This window comes from Mus caroli, unplaced genomic scaffold (genome assembly GCF_978045245.1).
Source record: "Mus caroli unplaced genomic scaffold, Mus_caroli_1 scaffold_11, whole genome shotgun sequence".
Lineage (NCBI taxonomy): Eukaryota > Metazoa > Chordata > Mammalia > Rodentia > Muridae > Mus > Mus caroli.
The window spans coordinates 5,944,184-5,961,850 of NW_028227266.1; the positions used below are offsets into that span (position 1 = coordinate 5,944,184).

The window sequence follows — 17,667 nt, forward strand, 5'->3', positions numbered from 1 at the left end:
AAGTGCTGAAAGTGTTCGAACGATCAGAGACGAAATGCTAATAGCCCTAAATCCCTGTGAGTGACAAAATAAAGCTCATCTAAAAAGCAAACATTCTCTGTGTCTTTTATTCAGGTTTAGTACTCAGATGATTTGGATAAACTGGGATTACCTAACTGAAGTTCAAAGCTCAGACTCAAAACAAGAGGTAAGCTGAAGCTGAAACTGAAGCCAGAAGACGGGAGACAGCACCTAGTGACTGAGGTCTCCTTGTTACACCCTCTGTAAATGGGTGCCATATACATCACTCAGCCAGCCACAAAACTGTAATTTTTATTAGAGCAATGTAAGGAATTAAAAGAGTACCAGAAGCCAGGGGATGGTGGCTCATGCCTGTAACACCACCTCTCATGAAGATAAAGTTGAAGGTTTGCCCTGAGTTTGAAACTAGCCTAGGCTACTTGCTAAATTTGAGGCCATTAACAGCTCTAGAGATTGATGATGATGATGATGATGGCAGTGGTGGTGATGGTGAAATACATGAGTGACAGATGACTAGATACATAGATAGATAGATAGATAGATAGATAGATAGATAGATAGATAGATGATGGACAGGTAGATGGGTGAGTACTGAGAAGAAAAGTACCCAGTTTGGTCTAAACTTGACCATCTGAGACAAAACTCATTGTCTTGTGGGCCTTTCCTGGTTTTCATCCATTAGAGTTACTCAGGATATATTGTATATTCTTTTTCTTTACCCCCTAAAGGTCATATCTTTAGATGCTAGCCCCAAAGGCCAGACTTTCTGTCCATCCATCCACATTCTCCCATGCCTGATCATCCTTTGATATATATATATATGTATATATATATATATATATATACACACACACACACACACGTATGTGTATATTTATATATAAAGCAGTAGCCATCCAATTATTCCCTCCTGGTGGTTTTCATGCCAACTCTCATTCGCCCTCTTCCTTGGGTCATCCTCCATCTTCACACTGAGCCACATTAATCTTCCTTCCTGATTCTAAACTCAGTGTCCTTTCCCATCAATGCCTGCTCTTGACTAGTCCACAACATGCTACCAATCCTACCACAGCCTTCTCTCACTAATAATGCCAGAATGGCCTCAAATCACAATCAGCTGGGTGTAATGGTATCCACCCTTATCCCTGCTAACCCCAGCACTCATGAGGATCTCTGAGTTCACACTCATCTGAACAACAAGGCAATGTCCAGGCCATCCAGGGCTACACAGAGAAACCTGGTGTCAATTGGACAAACCAATATACATCACTATCATCTGTCTATCTGTGCCTCTCAGGCACCTGGAAATGTTCCTTTCTAAGCCACAGTCTTCCTTTCATAGAGAAACTAGGTGGGAAAAGTTTTCTCCTCTGAAGTTGATCTCATGAGGGCCCATTCTGTTCAGAGAAACTACTCACCTACCTATTTCACTTTTGAGACGTATAAGGTGTGATCATCATTTACTATAATTTATGAGATGCTCCCATTATACCAGAAAATCAGCCAAATCAGATAAGCCAATAGTGCTAAAATTTCACAATTTTGCATTTCTTAAAACACTCATATGAATAGCCTTCTAATATCCAATCTAAACATTAGACAAAAAAAAAATCTATCACGCTCAATCTGTTCTACAGTGTTCATCAGCCACGTGATTCTTGCCACTCCCTGCATGTCTATTATAACGTTATTTCCACTCCGGAAAGGAAAACATAGAAAATCAGATCCTTCTTATGTTCTAAGGTAGCAGGAGGCCTGTGATTGGACAGGGAAAAGGGATGCAGAGCTAAGAGTTGCAGAGATAGAGAACATAAGAGGGAGAAAGAGAGAATGGAGAATGAAGATGGACAGACATGAACCAGGGTGGCTAGAACCAGCCACAGGTACTTATAATATCATAAGGTTAGAACAACTGGGATGAAACTTTTATTATTATCAATTGGCTCAGAGATTATTGTATTGGCATCTTGTAAACTGAGATTTTATTGATACATCCATCTGATTGGCTAATCATAAGGCTCAAGAGTTTTGACTTACTTAGTTACTGGAATGTGGGAACACGGATCTCGGAGAGGAACCATGGTCAAGGGACAAGCAAGCAAGAGACTGTGGGGGACTAGCTGGAGAGAGGTGCAAGCAGCTGGAGCACAGGAGCATGGTCCAGCCCTGCTGGGGATTTGGTGGGTTCATATTTAATATTTTCCACAACAGAAAACAGTTGGAAAAAACAAATATGACCCAGCATATTGTGCAGCCTATTTGCACCTTACTGCTCAGTGTTGGACTTGTTCTGAAGCAAACTACATGGTCGACACACTGCCCTATGTGTAGATTCCAGCACAATTCTTGCTTCAGTGTAATAACAGAATATGTTTCCTTTCCATACAGGGTCTGGTTGTATAGCCTGGGGTAACCTGGAACTCACAATCCTCCTGCCTAAGGATTCCATATGCTGCTTTGAAAGGAATATATCATCACAGCCAGCTTTGATAAGTGGATTCTTGACAGTGAAGTCAGATCCTGTAAATAGAAGAGCTCTGGTCAGCCACTTCTAATTAGATGTCTTCTAGAAATATCCAAACTAAAGTGTAAATCTCAGCCCAGGAGATTGTTCGGCAAATGGAGTTTTCTTGCTGTGTAATTCTGGAAACCTAGGTTCTCTACCTGCATGTGCACATGCACACACATGTGCTTGTACACACACAAAATACTTTTTTAAAATTTAAGTTCATCTAGACAAATATTTACATAACTCCTCCTCCTCGTCTTCTTCCTCTTCCTCTTCTTCCTCTCCTCTTCCTCCTCCTCTTTCTCCTCCTCCTCCTTCTCCTGAGACAGGGTGATACATAGCTTAGGTTGGCCTCAAACTCACTATGTAGCCAAGGATTCCCTGAAACTCCTGACCTTTTCTCAGTGACCTGATTGCTTTGATTAAAGGTGTGCACCACCACAAATAATCACATTTAACAACTGTCCTGCTATCATCTTGGCCCTTTTCCTTTGCTTCCGGGACTATTAGGATGAACCAGTTTTATGTGCGCTGCTAGGACTCTATAGAAACCAGCTATCGTAACTGGGAGCTTAGCTATGAAAGATGAAGCTGAGGTTCTATGACCAGGCACTTGGCAATGGGCTCTAACTTTCAGGATGAAAGTCAGTAAAAAGCAGCTCTTGGCTGCTGAGGCCTGGTCTACTGGGGACATATTGTAAGGATTATTAGATTCAGAGTAGAGGTTTGGCAGGCTAAAGGAAAGACAAAAACTGGCAGAGTTGTGAGCTGAATCTGCCAGGTGACAGGTGAGGGTGTGGGATAGAGCACCTGCCTGGAAGCTGAAATGGGCAGAATTGCAATTCAAGCAGCAGAGATGGCTGGCTCTGTAGTCAGAGCTCTGCCAAGAAAAAACGATTCGTGAAAGAAATTCAAGAGTATACAAACTCAAGCCCTTTCTCCTTTTCTCATCTGTCCGTCATAAGCATTTCACTGTTGCATAAATGCAACAGTAAATTGTCTACTCAATGCAGTGTAATGTTTCAGGTTTTAAATCTCCTATTTTCTGCTTAGGAATCTAGGGGAAAAATGAGTCATTTTCCATATAAATACATAAAACATTAGTAAACTTGTACTTGTTACCAATTCAATAGTAAATGTAAACTCTGTTCTTTTTCTCTTGCATCTCCTTTAACCCAGTTAACACTGCAGTCTCTGAACCATGAGGATTGGAAGGATGCTTGTGAAAGCAGCTTTTCAGTGACTCAGTTTAGTGGTTCCTGCATTTTCTGCACTCTCAGAACACCCTCACCCTAGTGACTGGAGGCCATGCATGCAGTAGTTACTTCTAAGGTGTTCCTCACACTACACAGGATCTGCTTTTCTATGCCCAATGCAACAGATTTTTCTGACCTTCTAACCCAGAACACCTCAGTGACCACTCACTGCAAAGAAAATCAAGAGAAACAGAGACCATTCCAGAGTGTGTACTGAGCTCCTGTGGAACTTGCAATGAGGCTGCTGGAGTAATGGGCCAGGCTGGCTTAGTTCCCCTCCGATGAGCACCAAGGCACCTATTGAAATTAACACAAGTATGATTGCCTTCCAGAGGAACAAGTCCCTGAAATGACCTTAAAGCTTCACAATTTGAATCTAGCACCTAAAATTAATTACAGCTCCTTTGGAAGGCATCTGCTCACTTACCTGGAGCTCTGAGGACTATAAGGAGCAAATGAATGGTTTCGGTAATTACACATTCACACTTTTGACTGGGCTACCCAGTCTAACAAGTGAAACCACCTCTGTAGAATTCACAGCACTAAAGCAGCACCCCGGACAGCTAAAGACAGCCCATCACAAGTTCAAATACCTGGAATAGCCTGAGGTAACACTTCTCAGTCTGTAAATGACTGTGTAAACAGGAAGGACCCATGGAAGGCCTCTCAAGCACTGTAAAGGTTTCCTTTCCTCTTTTACCTAATTTTTTCCTTACACCACAACAACTCCAAATAGATACTGGCTTAGTAAACATACCTGTGCAGAGCAAGGCAGAGTTTGTGAAGAAAATGGGAGATGGGGTGCATTATCTTTCCTACCACAATTCCTTTTTGTTATTATCGTTCTAGAAGAGTCTCATGTAGCTAGCCCAGGCTGGCCTCCAACTTGCTGCATAGATAAATTATCAAGTGAAGCCATGACATCCTTCAGAATCCTCCTGTTTGCACCTCCCAAGTACTAGGATGCAGGTCCATGCCAGAGTACCAGCTTCCCTTCTAAGACAACTCAGGGTGTTCACTGACACTGGGTTTTCTGTTGATCTTTAACATCTTCCTTCTTCCAGATCACACATACATGGGTAGCTATGAACCTCATACTCAAGTCTGAGACTGCAATGATACATACCTACAGGGAACTGTGCTAGCCTATTCTAATTATTTCCCTCCAGAGGCATATTCTACATCAGCCTGTGCCCGTGTAACCACTGGAATAAGTGCCATGTATCTTCTTGGGATTATAGGTTCCTAGTTGTGGGACTGTGATAGGCAGCCTACTTTGGTTGAATGGGGCTTGCTCTGGTGACCCAGTAGAGAACTCTACAAGAGACGGAAAAGCAAGCCACGTTCCCAGAGCCAGGTGCCTGACACCACAGAGCCCCCAACTCCATAATTCTGTGACTATCAGTCATGCAGACAATGTCCCAAGCTTCTGGCATTCTGGCTAGACTCCACCTCCACAGTTACCTGACTATAACTAGGTATGCTCCTCCCCACAGTTAAACAGGAAGGACCCATGGAAGGCCTCTCAAGCACTGTAAAGGTTTCCTTTCCTCTTTTACCTACTTTTTTCCTTACACCACAACAACTCCAAATGCAAAGCTCCTCCCCATAGTTACCAGGTAACAGCAAGATAGCCCAGAGGGGCTGCTTGGCCCCCTCCTTGCTCTCTTTAAGCTTTCATCTTTCTTACTCTCTTCTCTATCCCTCTTTCTCTCTCTCTCCTCCCCCCTTCCCCCACGTGGCCATGGCTGGCCTCTCTCTTTCTACCTTCTCTCTTTCTCTCTGGCTTTCTACAATAAAGCTCTAAAACTATAGACTGTCTCAGCTCATCTAGGCCCTCCATGCTTGAATGATGGGATAGGCTTTCGCCTAACCTCCCGCCAGAAGGCCTTCCTGCGCTGCAGCCACAGACTGGACCAAGGACTCTTGCCTGCATGGGAACCATCAATTGCCCCCCATCTCCTCCTACCCTCTCCTCACTTCAGCCCCTGGGCTGATGAGCCCCCCATTCTGTTCTCAGCTCCTCCGCGGTATTCAGCGTGGAATGCCAGGAGCTGAGAACCAGGTGCCTAGGACTGCCCCTTGTCCAGCACCCACCGAGCTGGGCTTCTGTGGCTTTCCACAGCCAGACAAACACCCAGGGCCTCATAGAAAGCGTGTGGCAGTCCTCCCGAGTCCGCCTGCCTAGAGCACTGGAACTCTGACAGGACATGGGTTCTCTCCCACTCCCCTCTTTCCCCACACCCATGGCCCCCACAAATAGTGGCAGAAACATCTGTCTCTAGAAGACAGGTGTCCTTTTAGTGACAGATGTCTGTGAAGGAAAGCCATCACCAAGGCATCAATGCTGGCGGAGTTTCCACGGCAAAAGCAGCAAACACTACCAGATGTTATCAACAATCTCTGAGAGAAAAATTAGCTTCACCAAAAGAACATTGTCTTAGTCAGGGTATCTAGTCCTGCACAAACATCATGACCAAGAAGCAAATTGGGGAGGAAAGGGTTTATTCAGCTTACACTTCCATGTTGCTGTTCATCGCCAAAAGAAGTCAGGACTGGAAGTAAACATGTCAAAAAGCAGGAACATCAGATGCAGAGGCCATGTAGGGATGTTCCTTACTGGCTTGCTTCCCCTGGCTTGCTCAGCCTGCTTTCTTATAGAACCCAAGACTACCAGCCCAGAGATGGTCCCACCCACAAGGGGCCCTTCCCCCTTGATCACTAATTGAGAAAATGCCCCACAGCTGGATCTCAGGGAGGCATTTCTTCAACTGAAGCTCCTTTCTCTGTGATAACTCCAGCCTGGGTCAAGTTGACACACAAAACCAGCCAGTACAAGCATCATTAGATCAGTTAACTGGAGCTGACAAGTTTTGTATTAGTCTTTCAATATTGCATACATTAAAATCGTAAACTCACTTGCTTTTAAAATAGTATGAATGTAATACACAGAGTTTCATGCTTACATATTGCCCTAATTTGTATTGCTGGAATTAACAACATGAGCAAACGTAACTTGGGAAGGAAAAGATTTACTCTGCTTATATTTCCAGGTCACATTTTGTCACTGAGGAAAATGAGGACATACACTGAAGCAGGAAATAAGGAACAACACTTCTTACTGACTCAATCTCTATCTCACAGTTAGCAGCCTTTCTTACAGCCAGCTCTGAGGGATGATGTTGTCCCTGGTGGGTGGGGTCCTCCTACATTAATTTGCCAATCAAGAAAAAGCTCCACAGACATTCCCACAGGCCACTCCTAGGGAGACAAGCCCTCAACTGAGGTTCTCTCTTCCCAGATCTTGTAAAATTGGCAATCAAGTTTAGCCATCACACCTACATTTACCAATCATAATAAATAATCAGCGATAGATAGATAGAGAGATAGATAGATAGATAGATAGATAGATAGATAGATAGATAGATTCCATTATGGCTATTCCTTTTCAAAGAAACTGAAATACACATATTTGAGAAACTCTTAACAGCAAACAAAATGGCTAGCAAGTTCCAGCATAAACTACTGAGAGGGAAGCCAGAATAGAAGTAGGCTGGCCTCTATGTTACAGGGCAGGGTGGACTGAAGAATGCTCACACTGCTAGTAAGCCTTCTTATTTTAGTATCCACCAGTTATGGGGGCAAGACTCTGGAGCCTCTGAAATCCAAAAGCATCACCTATGTAAAGGCCACAGTATCTACACGGAACCCATACACGTTCCACCCACACTGCACCTCAGCGCTGGACCACTTTCCATCAGTAGGTAATGTAAATACCTGTTACATGACATTGCTTTGGAGAAATGACTGTGGTGGTTGATTGAGAAACTTCTTCCATGGGCTCATATGTTTGAATGTTTGATTCCCAGTTATTAGAACTATCTAGGAAGAATTGGGAGCTATGGCCTTGTTGGAAGAGGTGTTTCACTAAGAGTGGGCTCAGAGGATACAAAAGCCAATACCAGGCCCAGTGTCTGTCACTGTTCTATCTCTGTCTCTCTCTCTCTCTCGGAGTGTGTGTGTGTGTGTGTGTGTGTGTGTGTGTGTGTGTGTGTCTGTCTTGTCTGTCTGATACCTGCAGATCAGGATTTAAAGCTCTCAGGTACTGCTCCAGCACTATGCCTTCATCCTTCCCACCATGGACTAAACCTCTGAAATCATTAGCAAGCCTCCAATTAGATGTTTTCGCTTATAAGAGTTGCCTTAGTCACAGTGTCTCTTCACAGCCATAGAACAGAGACTAAGAAAACGATGAAGAAAAGGTCTATAGACAGAGGTAGATTTTTCAGTTTTTGCTTTTTTTCTGACTGTATACACAGCAAAGAACATTATCAAATGCCACTTCATACATGTAGAGGTCTACATGTGTTTGAATTATTGGTTGATTGATTTTAGTTGACAAAAGCTGGGTTGAGGAGATGACTTGCTCATTAAAGTGCTTACCATGTAAGCATGAAGACCAAAATTTCAGCCCTAGACCCACATTAAAAAACAAACAGCCGGGCAGTGGTGGCACACTTGGGAGGCAGAGGCAGGCGGATTTCTGAGTTCGAGGCCAACCTGGTCTAAAGAGTGAGTTCCAGGACAGCCAGGGCTACACAGAGAAACCCTGTCTCAAACAGAGAGAGAGAGAGAGAGAGAGAGAGAGAGAGAGAGAGAGAGAGAGAAGAGAAGAGAAGAGAAGAGAAGAGGAGAGGAGAGGAGAGGAGAGGAGAGGAGAGGAGAGGAGAGGAGAGGAGAGGAGAGGAGAGGAGAGGAGAGGAGAGGAGAGGAGAGGAGAGGAGAGGAGAGGAGAGGAGAGGAGAGGAGAGAGAAGGAGAAAAGAAAAAAAAAAGAGAGAAAAACAAACAAACAAACAAACACCTGGATATGGTGGTTCGATTGTTCAATCACAACACCGGGGAGACAGAAACAGACAGTCCCTGGGGATTCATGGCCCACCAGCCTAGTCTAGTTGAAGGTGAATTCCAGGCCAGGTTGAGACCTTGACTCTGAAAACAAGGTGGAAAACAGAAATGACAGCCTGGGAGTTTCCTCTGAAACACACACATACACATACACATACACATACACATACACATACACACACACACAATTGAAAAAACTGTATACACTTATGGCACACAAAGTTACATTCTGACACATGCATGTACCCCAGAATGGCTATAAGGTAATCTCCTCACCACCTCATGCGTGTCCCCCCTTTAAAGTAGAATAGTTGAAATTTCATAGTTACTTTCAATCCCATTTTCTCCCCCAACCATCCACTTCAAGAACAAAAGTTCATTTTTGTTCTTTCTCGAGGATTCTTTAAACTAAAAGTATAAACAAAGACTAGTATATGGGAAAAGATATAAGAGAATAACTCTGAAATATTTCAGCACATATGATCCTTTAAAAGGAAAAGCAAATAAGTAAAAAACTGATTTTATGATTGTTTAAGAGTGGACAGCCGGGGCTATACAGAGAAACCCTGTCTCGGAAAAAAAAAAAAAAAAAAAAAGAGTGGAGATTTTGAGTCACACATCTTGAACAAAACTTGAGTCACTGTTATCATGAACATTATCAAACACAGATATAAAGTACATGACAAAATAAGCAGAAAACCATAGCAATGAGGTTTGTAGCTACTAAATTTATAGCTAGCATACCTGGGATTCGAACTTAAGTCAAGCTCAAAATGCTGAACCATAAGCCTGTCCCTCACAGTGGACACACAAATGTAATGTAATAACACAGGTATTTTATACATATTTAAAATACAATCACATAAACCTGTCAGACCAACAGCTATGGAAACTGAAGGCAAGAAGAGCAATCAAGCTGAGGCATTCAAACCTATCCTGGGCAACATATTGAGATCTCATGGGGGTGGGGGGTGGAGATGGCTGCTCTTCCAGAGCACCTGAGTTTGATTCCTACCACCCACATGGTGACTCACAACCGTCTAAAACTTCAGTCCCAGAGGACATGATACCTTCTTCTGACCTCTGAAGGCATGGAGAGTACATACCATATACACATCTACAGAGGCAAACATTCCTGCACATAAAATACAGTTTTAAACTCACTGTGGTAGTACAATCCTGTGATCCCAGAATTGGAGAAGTTGTAACAGCTGGATTTTAAATCAAGGCCTATCTGAGTTACATCATGACACATTGTCTCAATGTACAAAGAAACAACACCAACAACTACAAAAAGCTCACAAAATAAAACTTTCTAGTTGAATATATGAGCAATCTTACAATCAACTAAAGAAACTTGGGTCAAGAAACATGTGTGTAATTTTTATTGAAACAGGCATGCTGTACATAAAAACCAAAACAAAAAAAAATGTATGTACAATTAATATAGTGCCCTGAAACAATAATACCAGGACTCCAGAGGTAGAAACAGCAAGATAGAGAGCTCAGAGCCAGCCTGGGCTACATAAGGCTTTGCCACAAACAAACAAACAAACAAACAAACACAATGCATAGAGAAAAAGTTACTATATAATTGAGAATAGAAACCAGACACTGATATCATTAGTCAAACAGGGTTATATTAGAAAATCATTAGTGAAACAATGTTTAGTTAAAATCCTGAAATGGACCATAGGCTTAACAATTAAACTAGCTGAAAACCCCCTCAGAAAGGTAAGAAAAAGTCAGAAGGGCAAGTGGAGGATCAGGGCTCCCTCAGAGAGACTGGGAAAGCACTAAGACAACTTCAAAACCTTCAAACAAGGTAGTGGGATCCCAGCAGCTGAGGAGGGAGGGCATCTAGCAGCTGTGGCCTGGCCTGGAGGATCCTCCACAGGGAAGACTGTATTGGTGAGCAACAGGCAGTACTCTACTGTGACCTCAAGGATTGTTTGTTTCCGGATAGCTGATACTGGGTGTGTGCGTGTGTGTGTGTGTGTGTGTGTGTGTGTGTGTGTGTGTGTGTGTTGGCTTGCCTGTGATCATCTGAAGTGTCTTGGGAACTGGTCAGGCTTGCATGGCATGCACGGTTACCCACCGAGCCAACTCACTAGTCCTGGGAATTCTTTAGTAAGAAATAAAACATTTCTTTCATAATGAAAGGAGTAATAAGTGTGTGTTAGTTACAAGAATGCACTGTCATCACACAGCATTCTGGAAAGATAATAGGTTTATACATTTAAGGGCATACGGCTGAATTCATGAGGCAGGGTCTCAATATGTCCAGCCTACTTAGGGCCAGCCTACAGGCTGCATTCGTCTCAGGGTAGCTGTGAATGCAGAACAGTATATCTTCGAATAACAATATCAAAAGGTTGGGCATTCCTGTTATTCTCTAGGTCTTGATACACTCACCACTTCCTCTGGTGTGCATGACAGAACAGTTCTAACAAGGGCTGAGAAACACATTGTTTTTATAAAGCTAAGCTGAAGAATCCCAGGGAAGTAACAGCACCAGTGAAAAAAACATACATGTCAGGAAGTATTTTCAACGTTCGAAACACCAAATGCAGAGCACCTGACATCCCAAGTGTAGTCAGCCTGCCTAGCATAACACACCAGGAATGGTTTAGCCTCTATGAGGAAGCATCCCTGGTGAGGAGGGTTCCCTAGTAACAACTCAAGGAAATGCAAAGAAGCATTTCACATTGTCACAAACCACAGTAAGTAATCATTATCATAGTAGTCTCAAATCCCAATTAATTGACAATGGGCATTCCATCTGTGCGATTACAGCAACCCTGAACATGTCCTGGGGACTATCAGATCACCCAGAGGCCTCTCCATCCTGTAAGCGCTCTCGTAAGAGGCCAGAGACCGAAGCACTTCTCTTTTCAGAAGCTGAAGCCTTCCCAATTTTCCATGTAAGACACAAGTGGATTCTGGGAAAGGCAATGGTTAACGTTTAGCGTGTAGTAAGTAATCCACTTGGTTCTCAGTATGAGAAAGCTTGAGTTGTAATAATGGAAGGAGAAGTTCTAAAGGAGAAACGAGGAAAGAATATCCTGAAGGGAGAAGTGTGGGAAAGATACTGACATCTACCAGGTCTGACTGAATGTAGACCTGAGCTCTCATCAATGACCAACACTGCACACCACACTATGCAAGCCAAAATTTAATACGAACAGAACACTCACAAGGGCTTTAAAATACACGGGTACCCTATTGTGTCCAAACAGCTTACCAATGGCCAAACTGCAGACGAGTATTTTTAAGAGGTCAAATCAATGACGAGTCATTGTTGTATGAAATTACTTTTCCTAAAGTATTACTAAATTCACTAACTTCACTTTGACTCTCCATACTCTCGTTTCCACTCTTCCCAGAGAGTTTTGCTTGCTTTGATTTGTTGTTGTTGTTGTTTGTTTTGTTTTGTTTTGTTTATGAGACAGGGTCTCACTCTGTTGCCCTGACTGGGGTAGCTCTCTCCACCACTTTAAAACGAAAAATCAAAACAATTTAAAACAACAACAACAACAAAACCACCCCCCCCAAAAAAAAAAAACAAACAAACAAACCACCAGGCACTGAAACTTTAGCAACAACAAACAAAAGTGAAAGTCTCTACCAACTTTTCACTGACAAGCCTCAAAAGTTGACTTTCAAGGGCTGTAGGGGAAACTTTTCCTTCCCAGTGTTGCCTGGGAAGTAAATCCGCACCACCAAGAACAGACTTCGTTGGCCACCAGCAGGGGAGCCCTTCAGCTTTTGTCCCCAACCCATTCAAACAAAAGAAGCTCGGTCTGGGGCTTCCCAACCAGGGTCCCGCACCCCATGGGGTCTTGCACACTTGGGGACCCGTCACTCACTTCTCAGCGCCCCGATGAGCAGAGAGCCATCCTTCAGCAGCTCTTTGATGAACTTGTTGGTTCTCTCCAGCTCGATCTCGTGACACTGCAATCGCTCCCTAAAATCCGGGCTGTCCAAATACGAATCGCTGAACTCCAGAGTGGGCAGCCCCATGGCCCAGGCGCGGCGGCCGCTAGCAGCGGCTGGTGCGGGGACACTGCGAACGCCGGGGAGCGCTGGGGAGAGTGGAGGACTGGGCCCCGCGCGCCGGGCTCAGTGCAGCTGCCCCGAGGCCGGGCGGAGGCTCCGGGCGCTGTCACCCGCTCTCATCGTCGCTCGCTCGCACCGTGGGGGTGGCGAGGCTACACGCTGTACTGCAGAGGAGTCTTCTGACAGCGTCACTCGCTGACCCTGGGGACAGTGGCGCGCGCTTAGTTGGCGGCGCCTCACGGCGACTCGGGCCCGCAGGGAAACCCGCCCCCTGTGCCGAGCGCACGCGGGCCGGCCTGCAGCTCCCGGGCAGACCCTCCTCCACCCTCCCCGCCCCTCGCTGTCCCCGCCCGGTCCCCGCCCGGTCCCTGCCGTGCGCACTTTGCTCCCCGCACCCAGCACTGCTGTGTTGTAGCCTCACCCGATTCCTACCCGTCCCCGTCTGGGCCCACTGTGAGCGCCAGGCCCTGTGCGCCCCAAATCATCTCCAACCCCCAGCGTCCCCCTTAGGAACAGTCTGACTCCCACATTAACCCCTGCGGGAACTACCACTTCCCAGCCGGTTCAAGTTTCACTTCAGGGTCCTGCCCATAAGTCCAAAATAGAAAGGGTGTCCCGCCTGACTCCCAATCCCCGCTAAATTGACCCATCAGTGAGGTGTGTTTGGTGTTATCCCTCAGTCTGTAAGAAAGGGGAATTGATTTTATTAACTCATTTCACATATTATATACCCCTGTTTTAGTGTCTCTAATTGACACATGGGTGGGTGGGACTAGTTCAGAGACTTTCATCGACTTGACCTGATCAAGCATTTCAAAGGAATCATTAATTCCTTTGGTGGTGGTGGTAGGTAATACCTGCATTCAACTGGCTGAAGCAGGAGAATTGCCAAGAGTTCAAGGCCAACATGAACTACACAGAGAAACACTGTCTCTGAGATGAATATATATATATATATATATATATATATATATATATATATGAATTCCTGCAAAGAGTCAATTAGCAGAGGTTGACCGAATAAATGTGCGTTCTGTTGAAACCCTGACAACAAAATAAACTACTATTTTATGTCATCCTGCACTCACCTGTAGCTTTTTTGAGAACTCCGTTACTTTTCTTAAGGATCTGTTTTTAATTTCTACATTCCACTGCTTTGTATATTTGAACCATCTGTTTTTAAAAAAGAAAGGAAGGAAGGAAAAAAGAAACTTGTACAAATCATGGGAAAATCCACTGAAGTGCTTTACATTTTTTCCCAATTAAATTTCAGGAACCTTTAGCTGCTATTTTTTTTCAGCCATAGAATAACATTAAAAATAGCATGTAAACAGCGTGGTGACGCATGTCTTTAATCCCAGCACTCAGAAGGCAGAGGTAGGTGGAATTCTGAGTTCGAGGCCAGCCTGGTCTAGAGAGTGAGTTCCAGGACAGCCAGGGCTACACAGAAAAACCCTGTCTCAAAAAACCAAAACCAAAACCAAAAAAACAAAAAGCAAAAATAGCATGTAAACTTTAAAACAGACAAAACCATGTAAACAGTATGCTTGATGACTTGTTTTAAATTCTTATTTTAAAAGCTTACATCCATATTTTTAGTACAAGTCTGCACACTTTAGAAATGTCTGATGGCAGTTCTATACATTTTCTTCTTGTGATATTTACTTCTAGGGATGGGAACACACATCTGAACACTGGAAGTCAAGGGACACTCTGCTGCAACTGGTTCCTTCCACAAGGGAGACACCAGGGATTGAACTCAGATTCTTCGGCCCAGCAGCAATCACTTTTGTCAGCTGAGCCATCTTGCCAGCCCTCATCTTAGCTCTTTTAATTTCTGAGTGTGGAGCTTGTCTGTCAGTTTCATAGATGCCTCATTTGGAAGTACAAGGGAAGGCAATAATACTTTTCTTCATCATTGAAGGGGCTATCGTGAGCTGTCTTTCATGGACTGTGATTTAACCATTTGTCACACAAACAAAGGACAGAAAACTGGTCATGGTTAACAAATGGTATACTCACAACTTTTGCATGTTGCTGCTGTTCTAAGCACCTAACATTATAAAGCAAGAAAATAGCTTCTGTCTCATAAATAACTGCCTTATAACCAATTCTGTGGATTGCTTTGATAAGCAGCTTTTAGTTGTTGGTGAGGTTTCTGTGGGAGTCTTATGGGCAGCTGTAGTTTAGATTCTAATACCTGGGTTATCATTCCCTCAGGCATAGAGGTTATTGTGTTTTAAGCTGACTATCTACACCACTGGGACCCAGGTAAAGTGACTTATATGAGAAGGTAGAGATATTGGAGCATCCTGCATGACCCTGAGCGTTTCTCAGAAAAGAAAATCCAGAGAATGACAGAGTATATTCGTTGCAACGGGTTGGGTATGCAGGAGCTGGGCAGGGGTGCGTACCGACCCAAGGGCTTCCACTGAAGCCCATCTGAGCAGTGATGTAAGCCTGGCACTGTGTGTCTACCCTTCACCCAATAGGATCGAAGTACAGTGTATTATGAGTGGACACTTTCCTGCACTGCTCTCAGTTACTGGTGACTCAGTCCGTGATTCATGCTTTAATCATACTTGTTAGTCTAGCCCTCTCCCATGCCACATTAACCCAGCTATCTGAAACATTAGAAATGGTTCAGCTTTTAAACAGATTTACTAAAAGTTTTGAACAATAATAAATGAACCAGATTCCATGCAAATGGCGGTGTTCAAAAGGTAAGCTCTCCAAATCGGCAAGTGTAAAGTCTCATCTGAAATTTCACTGCACTGAAATGGAGCCTTTCCGGAGACTTTCAATTGTGCAGTACGTGGCATTGTTGGCTGCACAGATATTACAGGCTGTACACACCCTCTGGCACTGACTTGGATATTGGCACAGTGAAATGTCTCTGTTTTCTTCATAGAGCAGTGAGGAGTGGAGCTGTGTGTTTGGTTTCAAGAGTGAGTAGGTAGTTGAGGCGTGCAGCAGATGCAGTGCTGTGGATCTGTCCTAAACCTTTGCCTTATCCCAGATAGATGCCTCCAGAAGTGTTTCTGTGAAGGTATTATTTTGCAGTTACTGAGAACAGACATTTCTTTAAGATTAACTTTTATTTCATAACTAGGTATATAAATACGTGTGTGTGTGTGTGTGTGTGTGTTTGCACATGCCATGTGTACATATATCCTTGTAGACCAAAAGAGGTTGTTCCTCTAAACTCTGATCCTCTGCAAGAGCTGTGTGTGTCCTTAACCACTAAGCCATCTCTTTGGCCCACTGAGAACAAACCTATGCTTGTAAGAAGCAAGTCTCCTGAGACTACCGTGATGCCTGGGGAAAGAAAATGACTAAGCTATAAGCCACTGTAGACTCTTTGGCCTACATTGAAGAAGAGAGTTTAGAGCATTGTCCCTGTTGACATCTCTAGAGACATCTTCTAAACACTGCCTGGTCTCAAAGGAATTCCGAGAGGAACTTTCACAGCATTCTGCTTCATTCTTATACCAGATTCTATGACTTCCAACATGAAAATGAAAAACAAAGACAAACAAACAAAGCCACAGGTAGGACAGCACATGCCTTTAATCCCAGCAGTCTGGAGGCAGTATCAAGCAATCTCTGAAAGTTCAAGGACAGGGTGACATACAGAGACCATGACTCAAAAAAGAAAAAGTTAATAGTAACTTTATAAGAGCATGATTCTTTTCTTAAAATCACTCACTGTGGTAAAATATAGGAATATATGTAAATTTTATCATCTTTATTATGCCCACCTCACAACCTGGCAAGAACTGCTCCATTTTCTGCCCCAGCCTGTGTGACTTCAGAAGTTCACAACCATCTGTAATTGAATCTGATGCCCTCTTCTGCTGTGTCTAAAAACAGACAGTATACTCATATAAATAAAATAAATCTTTTTTTTTAAAAAAAGTTTTGCTCTCATGGTTATTCCCCACAATGTTCTATCCCCAGCATTCATTATCAGACTGGTTGATATATGACATCACCACCTGATTGAATTACAGAATCTTCTGTGGCTATAAAATGTTCTCACAGCCTTTCTCTAATACATGCATCTCTCCTCCTGCCTTTGATCACTGTCATAATGAACAAACCCTAAATATAAATATGTATTTTGAAGTCATTTGAAAGCTGTCATCTACATAGCTGGTCAGTGAAACCCTATCTCAAAAGAAAGACTTTTAAGTCCGCATTTTTAAAAAGATAATTTTATTTGCATTTAAAGAAAAGAAATGTCTTTGTACCTCTGTGTGCAATGTGTGATTCTCAGAGTTCCCATTGCTACATTAGACTTTTCCTTTCTTGCCTTCTCTTTTATAGTGTTGGGAGTTGGACTTAGGACTGTGAACAGCTAGGCAAGGGCTGTGTCTTTGACTATTTCCAGCCCTAACTAACTACAGTCCCATGTTAAGCAGGTTGTACACGATATAAAATGCATCAGTCTTCACTATCTGTCTTGTTGGAGATAGCACCTCTTGCTGCTCACAACTATATCTTCCAGACTAGCTTCCAGGGCTTCTTGTGTCTCTGTCTCCCATCTCCCCATAGACACCAGCACATCATGGGTTCTGGATTCTGTGTTCAGGACCTTAGGCTAATGAAGCAAGCGGTTTATTGGCTGAGTCTTCTCTCCAACCTTAAAATAACTATGCTTTTCTTCTTCTTTCTTCTTCTTTCTTCTTCTTCTTCTTCTTCTTCTTCTTCTTCTTCTTCTTCTTCTTCTTCTTCTTCTTCTTCTTCTTCTTCTTCTTCTTCTTCTTCTTCTTCTTCTCCTTCTCCTCCTTCTCCTTCTCCTTCTCCTTCTCCTTCTCCTTCTCCTTCTCCTTCTCCTTCTCCTCCTCCTCCTCCTCCTCCTCCTCCTCCTCCTTCCTTCTCCTTCTCCTTCTCTTTCTCCTTCTCCTTCTCC

The 17,667-nt window shown here is 43.5% G+C and overlaps 1 protein-coding gene across 1 annotated transcript in view; it reads right to left on the reverse strand.

The window, feature by feature from the left end:
- The window catches only part of Arhgap42 (Rho GTPase activating protein 42), a 255,666-nt gene extending 242,636 nt beyond the window's left edge, over window positions 1-13,030 (reverse strand). The window contains exon 1 of the mRNA XM_021171512.3: window positions 12,563-13,030. Coding sequence (XP_021027171.1) covers window positions 12,563-12,716 — 154 coding nt within the window. The 5' untranslated portion in view covers window positions 12,717-13,030. The remainder of the gene's footprint in view (window positions 1-12,562) is intronic.
- Between the last annotated feature and the right edge of the window lie 4,637 nt (window positions 13,031-17,667).